Source organism: Dermacentor variabilis, unplaced genomic scaffold (assembly GCF_050947875.1).
Source record: "Dermacentor variabilis isolate Ectoservices unplaced genomic scaffold, ASM5094787v1 scaffold_13, whole genome shotgun sequence".
In the NCBI taxonomy this organism is placed as follows: Eukaryota; Metazoa; Arthropoda; class Arachnida; order Ixodida; family Ixodidae; genus Dermacentor; species Dermacentor variabilis.
The window spans coordinates 33,370,206-33,389,922 of NW_027460291.1; the positions used below are offsets into that span (position 1 = coordinate 33,370,206).

Below are 19,717 nucleotides of genomic sequence, written 5' to 3' on the forward strand. Positions count from 1 at the left end.
GGCCCATCCCGTAGATAGTGCAGTGCCGCGCCGACCCCGGCAGAGGTGAAGCAGGCGTTAAGCGCTCCCCATACGTGGGCCGATCCCGAAGATAGTGCAATGCCGGGCTGACTCGCGGCGGAGGTAGAGCAGCTGTTAAGCATTCCCCTTACGTGGGCCGATTCGAAGATAGTGTAATACTGGCCCGACCCACGGCCGACGTGAAGCAGGCGTTAAGCACTCCCCATATGTGGGCCGATCCCGAAGATAGTGAAATGCCGGGTCGACCCGTGGCGGAGGTGCAGTTCGCCATTGAGGGGCCGCATACACAGCTTCACTCGTCATCCTTCTTCACAGAGTGGAAGGGCACTGAGATTTTTTCTTTCTCTCTTTCTTCCCTTAAAGACCCCACATGGGGGCATTACGGTACGTAAGGGGTGGGATTACAATACTAGTGAAAACAATATTAGTTAAGGTGAGACAATCGCTGGAACTTCTGTGAATGTAATGTGAATGTGATGAACTGGTGATGTGAGTGATGTTGCGAGGAAGGTCATTCTAGTCAACAACTACATGATGGAAAAAAGATGATGACAATGTTACAGTGCACACTTTGGGTTGGGCGACAATGAATGACCTGTGCAACATGACAGTTGTGCCGGTGGTGAAATGTATGGTGCAAGGGCGAGAGGGACTGTAAAATAATGTGTTAAATAATGATAGGCTGGCAATTTTCGACGGCGTTACGAGTGTTCGTAAATCAGAGTCTGCTTTAAGGATACGCTGATGTTGTAAAAATATGCTGAGTGAATGAGCCTAGTAGCGCGATTTTATACAGCTTCAAGAGTGTTAGTCAGGTAAATTTCATGTGGGCACCAGATGGCAGAAGCGTAATTTAGGTCTGATGAATTATTTGTATGGTAGTAGTTTTACACAGGCAGGAGCTTTTCGTGACATTTGAACAGTGATGTTTTTGTAAGTGGCATTCAACTGATTGTGGCATGCTTTTCGAGGACATTACAACATCTCAGTAGGCCATAGCTGTACCAATCACGTAAAGTAGATGCCCCTGGAATAGCATTCCCCCTGTAACAAAAGCTATAATTGTTTGCTCACAAGTGAATCTTGTGCATACGTTTGTTTCAGTGTGGAAGAATTAGGAAGGTGCTCGTGCGTACACATATGAAACTTACGTGTCAAGTAGTCGTTGGTACCTCACTGCATGTGGTATTTGTAGTGCAGTTGACTCAGGTTGCAACGTGGGATGCTCATTTTCCATGACCTCCTCTATTTGGTATGCATGCATCATGCAATGCCTCTGCTTGTAATAGGGAAACCAGTGAGACGCATGCACGAGAAGGACGAGGGATCAATTTATGACAAAAAGAAAAAGAATAGAAGGGAGACTTTGTAAGTGCAACATTCATCCAGTCAAAACTATCTGGTAAATAAAACAAACTGAAATTTAAATCCATTCACTTCTTCAATTGTGTATGCATCTGCATGTTTCACTGGCTTCCTGTTTGTGCACAAATATGTAACTCACCCAGAAAATATCCTGTTGCATTATGGCTTAAAGACATGTGCTTGTGCTAACTACAATTACAGGATTGCAGAGTGCCGTATAATGTTTCGGATACACCCCATCACTCAGTGTATTGTGAAAAGTGTGAGCACTGCTTTCTAGACATGTGAGAGCGAGCAAATGATAAAGGAAAGGCAGGGAGGTTAACCAGGACTGAGCCCGGTTGGCTACCCTACACAGGGGAAAGGGAAAAGGGTGCGGAAAGATTAAAAGAAGAAGAGAACGTCTACTGGGTATATCGTGCGGTCACTCAGTCCGGATCACAGACGCTGACTCAATCCAGTGGCTTTCAAATTCTAGACATGTAATCATTAAAAAATCAATGGACACAGAATAGAAGTTACAAAGTGGGATTGCAGTGAACCAATATATACATTTTGAAAAGTTCGAGTGTCAGTGCAAAGTATTTTCTGCTATTCCAATGCTTGCGTAGCATTGCAGAGTGATATACTTGTGTTGTCTGAATATTTACAAATAGGCCAGTGTAATGCACACGCTACATTAACAAGTGTTCTTGACGCAATGGATGAGTCACATCAATCTAAATTCAATTATGGGGTTTTACGTGCCAAAACCCCTTTCTGATTATGAGGCACGCCGTAGTGGAGGACTACAGAAATTTCAACCACCTGGGGTTCTTTAACGTGCACCTAAACACCTGGGGTTCTTTAACGTGCACCTAAATCTAAGTACACAGGTGTTTTCGCATTTCGCCTCCATCGAAATGCGGCCGCTCAGCAGCCCAACACCATTGCCACTGAGCAACCACGGCAGGTAAGTGGCATCAATCTCTTTAAGTGCATATAAATTATAAGAGAATGCCCACAGTGTAGTTCAATAATGCAAACTCTGGATGAAGTATATAAGTATAAAGTGTTTCAGGATGCTAAGTACATGGTTTATAATGCCTTTCTTGAGAAAACCAGCTTGGCAGTTTTGTACCAAAACTGGAGAGCTTCAAATACAGCATTGAGATTAAAATAAGGTGCCCAATGGTGTGGAGCCTTTCTGGAACTACCTGGAGAAGATAAAAATATGAAGTTCAGCTTCTCCACATGTCCACAGCCATGCAACAGCACTTGCAAGAGATATGTCAAACCAATAAATAAAGACGGTGCTCGTGCCGCATAATTCGCAGTTGCTGGTGGAAGGTGTTGAGGTCTTTACAAAAGGTGGCTGAAAAACCTTTCTCGCCAACAGGCAGGTAATCAGTGGTGACTATTACACAGTCACATTCCACGATGGACCTTTCGTAATTTAACACAGCAAAGAAGAGCGATTGGCGAAGCGTCCTACTGGTTGCTTTTCTCGAAGCCTACAGCAAGAAATGAAAGCAGAATTCTTTTTTGACAATGACAACGCACAATTGTGAACTGATATACATCTTAAAGAAGTTCTTAATTTTTTATTGTGAAACCACAAATGCAACTGAATGCCGTGCGTATTCCGCAGCCGCCTATACTAGGAACACGCCCTTTTCTGCCTCGATCAATATGGCCACCGTGGCTAGAGTGTACGAGAATAGTTCTGAGTGGCACAACCGGCTACCGTGGAGAGGGCCTTTTCATGTAGAAAAGTAACAGCAGTGCTGCAGTCGACCACTTTTGGAAGCGTCGCTCGGCCTTGCAGGTGGCTGCTTGCTGGTGCGTTTGCAGAAACGGCGAGTTTCCACAAAAGGAATGAAAAATAGGTGTTTCATTGCAAGTGAACTACACTATCGGCCCTGCTACAGCTAATCTGTGGTAGGCGAGCACCTGGCAGGCTCAGAGGGGTTTCTTTATGATGCGAAATGGTTGTAACATGACTGGCTGTGGTGAAGCGCTGACAATAACGTTATTCTAGAAAACTGTATTATTAACCTGCTGCTTGCGAGTTGGATCAAACATCACTATTGGAGCAATTAACGCCTGTCATTAATCTTACTGCCTGGTTATTATCAAGTTTCCTGTACAAAATGCATTCTAATGAGCTCAGCACAGCGTGTGAGCACTATTGAAATGACTGCATAATTACTTTTTTAGTCTCAATTCTGCCGAAAGCTATTGGTGTTGGTTTTAGAATAAGGCTATCCTTATTCAAACTGTAAGAAGCTTACATTTACCTCTTACCTAAATTCATGCAAAAGGAGAGATCAACTTGTTCGGTGTCCAATGCACCATTTTTGATGGGGTTTGTTGCATTTTGGAAGAAAACTTTTAAATGATGAAATGTAGGAAGTAAAATTTTTATTAACATTGTATATTTCTTTCATACAAATATTGTGAAACTAAAGAAAGAGGAAATCATCAAATTTAACTCAGAACTAAACAAAAATGTCACAAATTTAATGTATTATACACTGCTCTGAAGGGCAGCTATAATTATTTAGAAGATATTTAACAAAATTTTTGTAAACATTGTAAATATTTCTTCTAAGCTGTTCATTTACATATCACATTTGTCCACTTGAGATGCTCTAACAGATGCAGTTTACACAACTGCTATATCTGTTTCTGAAGCAGATTTACAGATTTATAGGCTTTGTTTGATTTTTCTTTAAAGAAACACTAAAGAGAAAAATGATTTCTTCTGCATCAGCAAATTACCTTTCTATGACACAAAAAACACCACTCTTACCACGATAAGACGCTTGGTAAACCAGAAAAAGCACAAGAACGAAAGACGGGTGGCGATGCCTCCATGAAGTTCCCGCCCCTGGTCGCTGCAACGTCATGGATTTTGATGGCATCTTCTAGGGCCTACATAATTATGTAGCGGTACAGATTGACTACAGCGTGTTCTAAAGAAACCAAACATTAAACATAGCAAGTTTCAGGAACCTTTACTTAGCCAACGCGGCCCAAATGCAAAAACATACTTTGGAATCCCCGACATCACACTGACGTACCGGCGTCGGGGTTTCGGCGTGAAATTCAAGTACTGATACTTCAACCTTCATTTTCTCATCTAATAATCAAACTATTATTTTGAAATGACTGCCTGCAGGGTTCTCAAACAATACTTTATTAGGCTCAACTGATTTTTTGTTTCGCTTTAGTGTCCCTTTAATATGCTCACTTTTTCACCTGTGATGGCAAGTGAAGAATTCCCCACGGGCTGAAGTCTGGACGCTTTCCAGAGCTGTAAGCCAAGCTTGCGCCACACGTCGCTGAAATGCGTGATCAGTCCATGCCAGTGAAGTGCGACATGGTCATGAAACAAGCCCAGATTTTTGCCTTTTAAGGACCTGCTCCGCTGTGAGTACAACGAGTGGCTGGCGGCAGAAAACTGCAAACTTATGCCAACCAGACCTGCCAGAAGAGCCTCCCTGACGGCTGCGTGTGGTTGGGTGCATTCGGCGTCGGCTGCTGTCGTGCTGTCGTGGTGCGGTCGTTTGCCATATCTGGAATTTCGCTGGACAATGACGCGCTGTGGGACCGTAACAGCGATGATGATGGCAGCACTAGTGAGGACGATGGCACAAGTTAAGACGAGTAGTCCAGTGACCATGTCAGCTAATAATAAATTTTCGTTATCGAACGCGCTCGGATATGCTCTTCTTTTTTTTCCTGTCACGTGCAAAATGGGGGGTCGACTTACATTCGAGTCAACTTACAATCATGTAAATACGGTAGCAGGCCAAAACCCAAGTGAATGCATGTCATGACAGTTGCAAGGGTGCCACCATGGCATGAATAACATCAGGAAAAAAATGACATCCAAGAGTGCAGGTCTATGTTCGGTAGTCCAGAGCTCACATTCAAAGACTGACTGGATGACCATAACTCAAGATGTCTGAAAAATATCCAGAAAAGGACTGTACAACATTGCTTCCAGCTATGACTTTCAAGTGGAATGTGCCACGCTCTGCTACGAGCTGTAGCAGTCGTTGCCTTTCTATTCATTTTCATGGGCACTTCGATCACCAGTATATAAAGGCCAAACAGAGCTTCAGCGATGTTCAGGAAGTGATGTGCATGCAAATATGACAGTGAATTCACCATGATTGTTACACCGTGCTTGTTTTACTTATTACACAAGTGTTTACTTCAATAAATAAGACCGATGAAAGTATGACCCTTGCTTTACGTAACACATACTTTGCTATCGCTATCAATGCTTCATTTTTCATGCAAAACTGACTTTTGTGTGATGTGTTTTTTATCGGCATAGTTATCGGCAATAAAGTGCTGCCTTTTCCCAGCCCTAACATTTCATCTTTTTCATCATTCCTGCTACACTTGTAGCTGCGCTGCTGTGCCCATGCAAAATTATGCTTGTCATGTTTTGTCAATAATCATGCTGAACTTTAATATCCCCAGAGGCACAAGATGGCTTGGAGACCACACCCCCCCATGAAATCACTACACATATACCTAGAAAAAGTGGGCCCCTACATATGAAACCTCAAAACATCAATGCCTAGGTACGGTTCTTTGTGAACATCTAGAGCATTCCTTCCCATGGAAATGAAACTGGAATGATGAGCGCAAAGACCTGCTGCAGTAGCTCAGTAGCTATCAAGTTGCACTGCTGAACACAAGTTCGTGGGCTTGATCTCGACTGTATTCTGATGGGAGTGGAATGCGAAAACGCTCATGTACTGTGCATAAAGTGCATGTTGAAGAACCTTCGGTAGTAAAAATTAACCCAGGGTTCCTCACTAAGACATGCGTCAAAATCACAATGTGATTTTGGCACATCAAAAACCTCAGAATGTACTTTTTTTTAGGTGTGTAAAATTACTAGAGCTTGGAGACCACCCATACACCAGGTCTGATAAGGCCACGGCATTGCACACAACCACTAGAAATCTGTGCACTCCAACACACTGTGTTTTTCCCAACCAGCAATAGATGTGCCAGCAGTATGTGTTCCTCACTTACCATAGGATTACCAGAAGTGTGCCACACGCTAAGCAATAATGATGAGCACAAATTCATTGCTGTCCCAACTATTTACTCACCTAAACACTCATTTACTGCTCTATTTAGCTGCCGCATCACACATGCTTTAGGATAGCAATTACCAACATGCCTGAATACATGCGGATTTTCCAAAGTGAAGCTGGGAACACAATCAAGCAAGGCATTTTGTTGATGTACAGCAAATCTAGCAACATAATGCATTGGATAATAGCATTGTACACTGGCATGGCTGCACTTCCTCAGAATATTTCGCCACAGTCAATTATTGGTGAATTCGAACAGCCGTTAATTTCTTGTGATATAAATAAAAAGAAGTAGTAGTTCAGCTCCTGCTGAATGCTTCAAGCATTTCCAGACCCAGCACAAACAGTCCTGGCACTGAGGTCCACAAAGAGCATACAATCAAGAAAATACAAGGCTTTGTTTCAGAGTACACCTTCACTTGTGTAATGAGCCAGATCATGTGTGTCACCACAGAACTTGGCACTGCTCTCACCAGGTGTCCCTCATGCGGCTTGGCGAACAGAAGGTGCACCACGGCAGCCACCAGATAGGAGAAGGCTAGGCGTTGCAGCACGCCAGGAATACGCAGCATGCTCAAGTCAACTGCACATACCAGCCACAAGAACATGAATAACATTCAAGCAATGAACTAATCTCTCCAAACACAATCCACAATCTATTAAGAAATCTGTGTTATAGTGAAAGCTTTTACTGCAATTAGCAAACATATTGGAGGGGGGAATCGCTGTCAATGAACTTTTTGAACTGACTCTCTCAATGTTCCTGTCGGGTAAGATTATGACACTGGGTCTCTCCGATTTTCCACTTCTGGCTGCCCGCAGGCTGCCAGAGCCAGCCAGAGCGCCTTCGTTTTTGTTGGATTGGTCCACCCACTGCACAACGCACTTCTGTCATGCATTGTGCAGTGCGTTTCACCCTGGCTGGACGGTTCTGGCTACCTGTGGGCTGCCAGAACCAGCCAGGATGATTTTGGTCTGGCTGCTCTCTGGAAGTTCTCTGGCTAGGAGACAAAAAGAGACAATGAGCACTTGCCACTACCTTTGTGGGGACTTGGCAGATTGCAACGTAAACGCTTAAAGACTTTTACCTTGCTCAGCCAAACGGCTACAGTCATCTTCGGCTTTCATAACTTCTAGCGGTATATTCTAAGGATCTAACACTAAATTCCACCTTGAAAATCGGTGTGATACCAGCGGCGGCGAACCATTTGAAGCTTTTGTGTGTGTGTGTATGTGTGTGTGTGTTTGTGTGTGTGTGTCTGTGTTTGTGTGTGTGTGTGTGTGTGTGCGTGCGTGCGTGCGTGTGCTTCGTGAAGGCTTCTTCCAGGTTGTGAACAGCGCGCCGTGCTAGCCCTCATGCATGCATGCTATAGCTGCATCGTGTTCCATGCAAGCTGTAGACTCATTCCAGCACATTGCAGTGCCTTTTTGGTCACTTTTCTCTGGTGGGATCCCTTTTCACATCTCTCGTGTATATGCAGTGATATCTCCCTTTTCTGTAGTTGGTGAAGATGTCGCATCTAGCCATTGTTCACTCCATCACATATTTGAGTGGCAGCTCAAAGCCAATGTGTTCTAACTAGGCCGTTGATGTCAAACAAATGCACCAGTTGAGTAATTGCCACACCTTTAAGACCATGAGAGATTACTGCTCTCACAATCGACCAATACTGTTTTTTGTGTAAAACTTTTCGCTGTTCACAGGCATAGTGCATTTTTATGTACAAGCCGCAGCTTCAGCTCATTCTGCACAGGGGTAGAAGAGGAGCACCATCAGCCGAAACAACTTTCTAAAATCAAAGTCGAAGCAGGTAGGTGCGAAATTTTATGCGTATAAGACATACCCGACATCCTGCTTTTTTGTGCCTCACCAAACGATGACAAAACGCCAACTCATCAATGTCACCGGTGGGTGACGTGATCGCTGCAAGCCAGCATCCTTGAGCAATCGCTTTCGGGGACTTACGTGCAATTTCGCGTCTTGGCATCGGATGCATTGGAGGCCATTTTTTAGTCTGTGCAAAGTGAGGAGCACTGCAGTGTTTGTCCTATGCTGAGTTGCACAAAACCTTGTGAAAGCTGGCAATACATAAATGGGCCGACTAAGCAAAACCTGCACCGGCCTCTACAGCTGCTTCCATGCTGACAGCATGTTTATGTTTATTCCGCAGCCAGCTGCCCAGGAGTTCTATTTTGCAAACTTTGGGTAGTCGCCTTGGGATACCAGCCTACTTGACTTCCCATCAGGACCAGAGCTAGCTGGCTGCCGTCTGGCTGCCAGCAGGCTGCCAGAACTTCGAAAATCAAAGAGGCCCACAGAATTTAGAACTTGCAAAACGTATATATGCTGTTGGAAATTATACAATTTATGATGTGGCTAGCTTAATACACAATGCACTCTACACAACAAAACTAAGCAACTAAAGTCTCTCATTTTGAATGCTCAACAGGTGTTGATGTAGAACAAAGATGTTAACTACTGTTTAGTGTTTATGCTGCAATAAAGCTGTTCTGAGCAGAACTGAAGTCCTCGGGAAGTAAAAAGGACTGCTGAGGTACATTACTATGTTACGTGAGGTGTTCCAACTCGCTTTGCAAGCAAAGAATGCACCATTATGATCTGCCGTAGACAAAAATGACGTTGCACCCGTTTAGACTAAAGTAATGATGTGTCTATTAGTAACTGTCATAAAATTTAGCATGTGGCTCAGTTTTCTAATGAGCAGTGTCTTGGTGGAAGGCTAACACGAGGCAGAGGACATTTGGCTTTTGCCTTGCTAGTCAGGAGTGAGTTGTGCCATAAACAGCATTAAAATAAAAAGAATAGTTATAATATAGCCAACATTGCAGGACATGTTATTACAGTTGATCCTAGATATACAGAAGTTAGAAAGGTAGCGAATTAATTTGATATACTGATCATTCATAATATAAAATATGCCTATTATCTGAAAACTCTGCAGATCTCAGACAATTTCTCGAGATCGTGAAAAGCAGAAATTTACTCATTTGTTTCTACAAGGCCATGTCGAAAGCATAAAAGTTTACTTCTAATTTTTGTTTATATGAATGTTTCAATCACTTGCACTGCGAAACAGTCTTTGATGTACTGATTGCAATGCTAACCCTTCAGCCTGCGCCGCCCAGCCAGAAGACTGCAGTGCCATACAGCGCTATACGTTCGTATGGGATTTCCAAGGGGACGTTACAACTGTTTGATGTAAACAATAATTAAATATGTCCGGTATCAGCTGTACAATACAATGCTCAGTGATATATCAGCTACTATACGCGTATGTCACAAAGAACAAGGAAAATACTGACTGCAGATGGCAGTAATGTATGAAGTGTAGTTGCATTAACAAGATCATGTTGCTAGTCACATTGCAAGAAAACTGCAATGTGACTAGCAACATTGCAATCTGGGCAGTCACTCATCACCACGGCAGAGCTGCAGCCTAATGCAATTTTTGCAAACTTGCATGAAAGTTGCACCAGTGTTACAGGGGTGGAAAAAAACAGAACAAACAAGGCTCTGCCACTTGCTGAAACTCACCGTCACCAGAAAGGGTGTTGGTCACTATGCCGAGCCCAAAGAGGATGACGGTGCGCTTCACAATTTGTAGGAATATGCGACCTTTGGTGACCGACTTGCGAAGAAGTGACCGTATAGTCATGGCTAGTGAGACACCCATGATCCACACAAACCTGCATTACAGAAAAGGAAACTTCAGCCACAAGATGTAGAACTGCGAGTGCATCGCACTCCTGGTACAGTACGCTTTACTAGCAAAACAGGTGGAAAAAACAGAAGAAGCCGATGCACCCACAAGCATGTCATTTTCATTTATGGGCACATCTTGATCAAACTTGCATCACTTGTGTATTCTGATGTTCCGATTTCAAATATGCAATTGATAGTTCTGTGAAATGAGTAGTTCTTAGCATAATAATAAATTTGTGTTTTTTGTGTGGACTAGTTGGAGGCGACTTCCCTGTAATATAGTAGTTGTTATGAAGGAGACGGGTACATCAAAATGATGTTGAATGAACAGAGTTTGAAGTGCTGCAAGAATGAATGTTCTAGACCGACTTGGGCAAGCTATAGTGTGTCAAACATTTTGAAGAAACCACAGTAACACCAAGGACAAATTATGAAATATTGAAAACTTTTCTAATAATATGTGTTCATATTTTAGGCCTAATTTACTCTATAGTAGTTGTCTAACTTTTTGACAAAATAAAGAATTATATTGCGATAGCATAAGCAGAGCCAGGGATATTGTCACTCCAAAACTGGGGTGTTATCAGGAATGCAGTTTTGAGAAAACGAGAGAACACATTTCACATGTTCATGGTGATAATGTTAGAGTGACCCTGAAATGATTTTGACGATCTTGTACAAGCGTACTGAGTCATTAGAGTAGGTCCTTCTGATCATTAATTGACACGTCTAAGTGCTCTGCATAAAGCACTTAGTTTATTATAAGGTTTTAAAAATGTACATCGCTGTCGATCGCAGCACACTACTCGGCGGAATTTTCAGCTGCCCTTACCCATACCACGTAAATTACCCAATTGACGTCAGTAGGGAGAGCTATCTGATTGGCTGACCAGGGCGCGTGATCGATAATTTTTCGAACTTTATGGTCAATAAATGATGTTCGTAATAGTTGGAATGCTAGTTAATTCGTTTCTATAAAAAGAAAGTAACAGAAAGAGAATGCACAAGAACAATTTCGCACTACACTTAAGCACTTCCAGCAAACAGCAAGCGTCATCTGCTTGTGTTACGAGGTGCTCCATTTTGACAAGAGCTCCGCGTTCAGCATCGGTCTCAGTCTTTTTGCAAGCACTACATTCGACTGTTTCGTCGTGGACTGCAAACGTAGCGACTGGCAATATGTCAAGCTGCGACGTCGTGTCCCTCTGCGAGGCAGCAGACGAGCAGACTGGCTGCAGCACAACGGACTGCCGCAATGCGATCGGCGCCAGGAGTTGCGCGCTTCCAGCCGTCACTTTACACTGAAAGATTACTAACGCAGTAGTGTTTTGCGAGTCCGGTGTTAGGGTAAACGCAAGCACATGGGGACAGGGCATGGCCGTGTCCCCGTGCATGTCGTTTCAAGGGATGAGCAGAAGCACAAATGTGAATGGTCTGCACGGTGCAGCCAACTGGTGGCACAGAGCTAAACCACACACAGCAGCAGTAACGAAATGTATTCTTTGCAGCCGGTGTAAATTTTTCGCAGGAGTGTAATCATGAACACGTTGTTTTTGTAAATGTTTAAGATGTTTTACACTTGGTTAGAGAAATATTAGCACTTTGTTCGGCTGGTTAAGCTCTGCGCCAACAGGTGGCTGGCCTGTGTCGACTGATCAGGCCGCTCACGTACGTCTACGCTAAAGTTCCATCATCAGCTTGAGTTTATGCCTCCAGCCATCAGTCGAAATGCCCAGCTCGCCTGTGGTTACCGGAATACCAGACACGTTCAGTGCTGCGACAGAATGCTTGCAACGCACGCTGCTTCGATAGATCTCGCTTGGGGTCGACTGCCAAACAGCTACTGGAGAGTTTGGAGAGGCTTCGCACCCTCGCTTCTAGAGAACCGGAAGTCGACAACACAATGTGCCATCATGATGCAGAGCCAGTGAAGGCGGAGCTTAGCCCCGATCACTCGGCGAACGAGTTGAAGAGAAAATGCATGGCAATGGAGGAGGGTAACTTGTAATCGTCCGTAGCTCTCTTAATATAAGACATTTCACACAAATTGTTGTGCGAATGATTAACTTTAGCTGTACCCTACGCATCAACAAAATTTGACCGAATTGTTTCGGGGGCCCTTTAAAGACTAAATTGATCAAGCATGATGCAGGGGCTCAATCAAGCAAACATAAATGCTCTACACCAAATTGGAACAAAGGTTCAGGGATGGATTTCTGAGAAAATTTTCGGCTCCAAAGAGCAGTGTCTCCCTTGAAGAAACCTAATTTTAATGAAGACACTGTTGAAACAGATGCATTTCTTTCCCTATAGTCTTACTCCGCAGTGAAGACCGCTCGTTTGAATGACGATCAGGATGACAAACGATGCACGTGATAACAGCATTTGATAAATGCTGAAGTGGTAAAGCTTAAGGGTACATATGAAGCTTAATATTCAGAAAACTGAAGCAATGTTCAACAGCCTGGCAAGAGAATGAGAGTTTGTCCCTGGTCATGTGCCTCTTGAAGTGAGTACCATTTATCTAGGTAAGGAGTTCCAGGGCTCCTGGAAAAGAAAGAAATCTGCAAACAAACAAAAAAGCATTGGAGCACATATGTAATATTATGAACAGCAGCTTATGAATACTATCTTTATAAAGAAAAGTTATATGGTCAGTGCATTCTACCAGTACTAACTGATAAGGTCAAAACTTGCCTTATAACAAATAAACTTTAATGGAAGCTAGGGGCTGCACAAGTGATGGAATGAAAAATGACAGCCATAATGTTAAGGGACAGGAAGATGGCAGCATGCATAAGAGAGCAAATGAGGGTAACTGAGACATGGTGAAACACTGCACTGTGAAAGCAATACTATATATATGATGGGGGCATGATTAACCGAGACGCTAGACACGCACACTGCACTTCATGTGTCTATATTTTGTTTTATGCATAGCAGGCAATATTACGAAGGCAAGCAACTTCTCTCACTGTTCGCATCCACAATCAAAATATAGTGCGTCACATGTGAAAGAAAGACATTAGGCACGCACCATGTAATGTGATCCAAAACTAAGTCTCGTACCGTAAAATATGTCATAAAATATGATGTATTTACTATACGAAACGCGTCGGAGATCCAAACCTATTTACCACCAAATATGTGGAGCAACATGTTCTTGCAAACGGCAGCCAGAGTGCATTATTTGCACTCGGGTCCAAAACATAGTACAGTTAAACCATGATATAACGAAGTAGGCAAAATCGCCAATTTCCTTCGTTATATCGAAATTTTGTTGCATTGAAACTTGACCTTTTATGCAGATAAGCACAGTCACCGATCAATTTTTCTTACACGGAAAGGGGCCACAGAATTTTCCGAATTATAGGCAATCAAAAAAAAGTAAGTTTGAATGAAAAAGTAATTCATTTTGTTTAATTTGGGAGTTGGCAATGAATGATACGGCTTGATGCCACGTCGACGATATCTTTGCATTGGTTCTACGAATTAGACGAAGCCACCCACGCTTTCACATGCACTCGGCCCCTGCAGCTGATAGTGTCACCCGCACTGGGACGGCGCTATCATGAAAAGCGCCGGCAGCGGGGAGCGAATGCTTCGTCTGCCTCTTGCTACAAAAGGTCACTGAAACTCTAGATTATGTATGCAACCTTCAATGCTAAATGCACGGGCAGACAGCTTACATGATGCCATGCCGTCTCAGCACCCCCACTCTTTGTACATGCAGCAGATTACCTCTAAAGCAGGGTGCGCCACTGCGTATCCACTCAGCCGCGCTTTCAGCCATGTGCAGCCATGACTGAGATGCACGCCATAAATCACGACCCGCGTCAACTTAAAGGGCAACTCTGGCATTTTTTTTACTATATTAGGAAACTCATCTTCAAATGGCAATGGCAGTTCTATCACTGGTAGGGTGATCCAATTTGCTTAGAAATTCATCAATACTATTAAATAACCAATAAACCAGATACCGAAACCGAAACGGGTAGCTGCTTCGCGTGATGTCGCGATGAGTCACTGACGTCAGACCCTACACTACCATAATGTAAACAGGCAGAAAGCGTGCTAAACACACACTACAGTTGGCGCTAATGCCGAAGAAGCGAAGCTGATGATGTCTCCTGATGACACAGCGAGCTTTTACAGTTTCCAAACTAGACTGGTGATTTAAGCGAGGATTTCAGTGACAGTGGTGGTGTAGTCTCCGACGTCACAAACACAGGATGGCCAGTCGAAAGTCATGAGTCGGGAATGCAACCAATCTTTAAAATTCATTTTTAGGAACACTAAATGACTTGCAGCCATATAGTTTGACACAGATAATCAGAGTGCAAAAGAGAACATATATTCAAAACTTTATTAAGATCAGTGGACATCGAAAAATCGCCGGAGTTGCCCATTAACACCACCCCTCCCTGCCCCTCGCATTTGCTTGATCGCATTACCGTGAGCTTGCTACCCTCCCCCTCTTTCCTTCTGCTTGCGCAAGAAGGTGGCACTCATGAAACCACTCTCTTATCTCACCCTCGCACACTTTCACTCTCACCTAAAGCACAAAGTGGGCGGGGCGCGAAAGGATTTTATCTCACTTGGGCTTTTACGGGACATGATGCGTCTTAACTTCGGTGGTCGCTCTTGTCACGCCGCGCGTGCGATTTCAGAGGTGCGTTCGCAAGCAGAAGCTTGTAATTCAATCACTTGACTATCTACGTCCAGGGAAGTTTCCATTTATTGTCTCGGCATTCCTTTGCTGCGGAAGCGAAATTTTGTTATATTGAAATTGCATACAAACACACTTCGTTATATTGAGGTTCTAACTACATGGTATTCTATGGAGAAGATATTATAAAAAGTTAAATGCTTCGTTATATCAAGAATTTCATTATATTGAAGTTCGTTATATAGAGGTTTAACTGTGCTATGTAGCCTACCAGAAGCACAAACATGTAGAAGTAATATGTGATTTGTCGTAAACTTGCATCCGCATGTAGAAGTTGCAATATATGAAGTAGTTTATCACAGAAAACAATGCAGATAAAAAAACAACCACAGTGTGAAACGCGCGGAGTAAGACTTGTATGGCTACACTACTTGTGTAGCTGCTGCAGTGCTGCCTGTTATGTATAAAATGGAGTACAGCATCTGAGCTCATCCTGTCCTTGTCATTAGTCTTACTTTTCGCAGTGCAGTGTTCCACCATGTCTTGGAACCAATTGGCCTACAAGAACACATTATTAGGGCCAGCTGATATTCTGGTTGAGATTAATCTGAAGTAGTGTAGTTGGGAAGGTCATGTAATCAGAAGGACAGATAGCTATTACAGTAATGTAATTGGTGCCAACGAAGGAGAAATGAGAGTAGAGGAGTAGATGAAGTGATGAAGTTAGAAATTTTGCATGCGTAAGGGGGAGCTCGATGCAGAAGGAAAAGGATCACTGTAGATTGGTGGGAGTGGAGTTTATGCTATATACAGTGAATCTAAATAGGCTGATGATGGATGAACAGAATCCCAACAAAAATATAACTGCCCTTTCTATTCACTTAGACAAAGGTTGATCGATCTCCTGGACCGCTATCTTGTAAACATTCGAAAAGCCGACGTTCGATTTCGCCTTGTGCGATTGTCCAGGCTGCGCCGATATCGCGGCCTAGGCCAATCTAGTCCAATTGCGTGAGGTGAAATCTAACGTCGGCTTTTCGAATGTGTACAAGATAGCGGCCCTGTATTAAAATTGAAATAACAAAGGCAAACTGATATGCAGGATATGAGAATAATAAACAAACTATTCTTGAAGCTGACTTGGCGCAGTGCTAATAGACAGCACATACATTCGAGCTGCACAAACTTAACTTTCAATGACAATTCACCAACTAGCCCATGAAAGTTCTTTTTTGAAATACATAAACTATCTAGGTGTTTCAGTGAAAAAAAATGTAATTTCTAAAAACACTGCAGCTGTAAAAAATGATATTGCTTCTATAGTGGCACATCATCTCTGCTGGTGGACATTAGAAATTGTATGATAATTGCTAATTGCATAATTAAATGGAATGCAAAAATTAACACACACACATACATGTACATGTGTGTGCGTGTGTGTGTGTTAATTTATGGCATATGTTACAGCTGCAGAACTGATGATGGTCAGCACTCAAGGCATGTCCCCTTGCTTAAATTAATGAATTAAATTATAGTGCTTTATGTGCCAATACCATGATTTGATTATGAGGCACGCCTTAGTGAGGGTCTCTGGATTAATTTTGACCACCTGGGGTTTTTTAATGTGCCCCTAAATCTAAATACATGGGTGTTTTTTGCACTTCGCCCCTAATGAAATGTGACCACTAGGTGTTACGATCGGCCAGCGGGGGGGTAGTGACCTTCTAGCATCTCTTGCCCCTTTGCGATGAATAGCTTCGTGAAGCTAACAATGTGTCCCCCCTCGGACAGACCTGCGGCGCCAGCACGGCGAGACAACTTTGGCGAATCAAGTGTTGTTTGTTGTTTCACTGTCACGGACCAACAGCAGCAAGAAACTCCTGGAAAAGGGTGTTCTACGGCGTTTCCTCACGGACTCCGGTAACTGGCACGGTCGTTTGGCAGCCGCTTCAGCTAATTGCTAGGTCATCCCAGGAACCAAGACGCCCCAGCTTGAGTCAAGCGTGACAATCCCCGTCTACCAAGCTCCCCTCCTTCCTGTGTGTTCAGTGAACAAAGATGAGGGAGCGACTGTGAATCCTCGCCCTCAACGCAGGTCCTTCGATGACTTTGAATGCTCCGATTCGACGAAGGTCGGGTGGCAGTTTTCCCTGGCCTAGGGATCTAGGGAGGACAGAAGGGGTTTAAGCAAACTTTTTCAGCTCCTTAGTGGGCTTGAATTCAGTCATGCTTGACTGATGAGACATAATGTTCTCCACTCCTCATGTAGATATTGTAAATAAACCCAGTACTCCTCATTCTTGATGAGAACAAGTTCCTCCCTTCAACATCTTAGCGTAGATGAGTCAGACGACGGCATGGGCCAGCTACCCCTTTTGACATGCCCAATCCCAACTATTACATAGGCTAGTGCGTGTCTCCGCTTCCACTCCAGCGTATGGTGTAGAATAGCGTGGCCACACACTTCCTACCTTGCAGGCAATCTGTCGTGGGGTTTGAAGGCTAGCCGACACGAGATAGTTGATGGCTTTATGTGCACTGTGCGACACCGTGCTTGCTAATTTTTTATAAAGCAAATGTTTACAGTATTTACACAGCTGATAAAACCATTAACCTTACAGTTTATAGCTGTATAATAATTTGCTATCTCAAGCAGTGCTTCGCCTTTCGGACGAAACTGACTTTTTATGCTATTCATGCCAATGAAATTACAAGACTCAAGGTTCTCACTATGCAATGCACAAGAAGGGGATGGATGGATGGATGGATTTATTTATTTATTTATTTATTTACTTACTTATTATTGGATTTAACATCTCAAAGCAACATAAAGACTGAGAGATACCTTAGTGGAGGGTTCTGAATTATATTTGACAACTTGGAATTTCTTAATGTGGACTTCAAGCTCAGTACACAAGCGTTTATGCATTGTGCTCCCATTGGAATGCAGCCACCGTGACTTGGAATTCTAACTCGCCACTTTGTGCTGGGCAGCTGCATGCTGCAGCCACTGAGCCATCATGCACTAATAAGGTTTAGAGAGAAAAAGTGCTCCTTGTGTGAAGTTTATTTGAAACAATTAGTAGAAATTGAGATGATCCCAAAGAGAAGTGAAGAAACAGGGAATATGTGAAAGGTGCTTATTAAACGAGAGAACTGCATACCAGGGGCGTAGCCGGGGGGGGGGGGGGGGGAGGGGCTTATGGGGCTTCAGCACCCCCTGAAATTTCTTCGTGCTGTCATGCACCGCTGACCAAAACAACCCCCGGTGCCGGAAATCGTTCTGGATTTTGTCTGGAATGTCTATTTCCCACTCGGAAAGACATTTCAGCACGAGCATTGCAAACTCGGGCTGGATTCTGCACCAACGCCCATGCACCAGGAGTCGCATAATGTAAGGAGCCCATCTGAGCACAAAGTTTCAAGGGCGTTTTGATGGCAAGCGAGCTCGTCGGGTCATCTCACGGAGGCCGTGTAATCTACGGAAAGCATGGATTTCAATTCTAAAACTTTATAGGTATACAGTTCTAATAAACAATTGATATGTAGGTGCATTGACATTTCCAAAGTTGTGCTTTAGATTTTCAATTCCGGAACTTTCTGGATTCAAAGTTGTTATAAACATTTGATGCGAAAGATGCATTAACTTTTTTAAAGTCATACATCGGACCATACAATACGACGAGCCAAATCAACACACTATCAGACAAGTTGACAAACCACGCAGTGAGGTCCAATGAGACGAAGCGTTGTGGTGGTTCATATGAGCCGTCATGTCACAGATAAGAATATCAACATTTTTTTCACCTGCGCCAAAGCATCCATGTCAAGACACTAAAGCCGGCAAAGATAACTACATTCTTATTTTTCTACTTTGGCTTCTATTCACGCGGACACATTGAACCTCTTAAATTTTCTTGTTCTCACTAACCGTGGGCTGCCAGAGCCAGCCAGAGCGCATGCGTTTTTCTCGTGTTGCCCCGACCACCACGGGGAGTGAAGGTAGGAGGTAGGAGGGGGGGGGGGGGGGCTAGGATTCTGTGATCTGTGAATCTGTGATTGGCCAAGATATTTATTTGCCTTGTTTGACGCATTACATACAGTGACATTTCTCTTAGCTACGTAGATTTTGGAGACTTATACGTATATTTAAATATCTTGTTGCGAGGTTTTGTGTATACGCGCAGTGAACTTTGTTTCCAGTGACAACTTTTTACCCTTTATCAAGCTGTATCTTCGCATTTGTATATTCCACTCTATCTTCACGTCTAATGTACGAGGACGAGTCAAATGAAAGTGAGCCAACCAACCCTGCGCAATAATGGTTTCGGTTCATTATCTGCGAGGTGTGCGCGTGACACCCAGGCACCTCTCATTTACAAAAGTGGCACACAGGTGTGAGGAAAAATGCTTTTTAATGCTCTCATACACTGGGTTAAATATGGTTGCGTTACATAATGGATGCTCCAAAAATTGAACAATGTGAGGTTTTTGACAACTGAAGATGTTTCCCGGAAAGAAATTAGTCACTGTACGGCTGCTGTGTACATTGAACATTGCATTTCATTGGCCACTGTGAAGCGTTAGAGCAAATGGTTCAAAGAAGGACGTGAAAGTTGCAAAGACGATCCAAGATCGGGCCAAAGCCACCGTGCAATCACCCCCAACGCAATCGCTAAGGTTTATGAGCTCATTAGACAACAACGGAGGATAAGCATCGATGAACTGGCAGAGCATGTGAACGTCCATTATGGTTCGGTTCACACTATAATTCATGAACATCTTGGTCATCGGCTCTCGTGTGCGCAATGGTTGCCCAAGATTTTGAAC

At 43.4% G+C, this 19,717-nt stretch overlaps 1 protein-coding gene across 2 annotated transcripts in view; it reads right to left on the bottom strand.

Annotated features, from left to right (window-relative positions):
* Hgsnat (Heparan-alpha-glucosaminide N-acetyltransferase) overlaps positions 1–19,717 on the bottom strand; it is a 286,768-nt gene that overhangs the window by 107,591 nt on the left and 159,460 nt on the right. For both annotated transcript variants that reach the window (XM_075677553.1, XM_075677554.1), the window contains exons 8-9: positions 10,051–10,202; positions 6,968–7,077 (exon numbers count right to left, since the gene is read on the bottom strand). In XM_075677553.1, the coding sequence (XP_075533668.1) occupies positions 6,968–7,077; positions 10,051–10,202 (262 nt within the window). The remainder of the gene's footprint in view (positions 1–6,967; positions 7,078–10,050; positions 10,203–19,717) is intronic.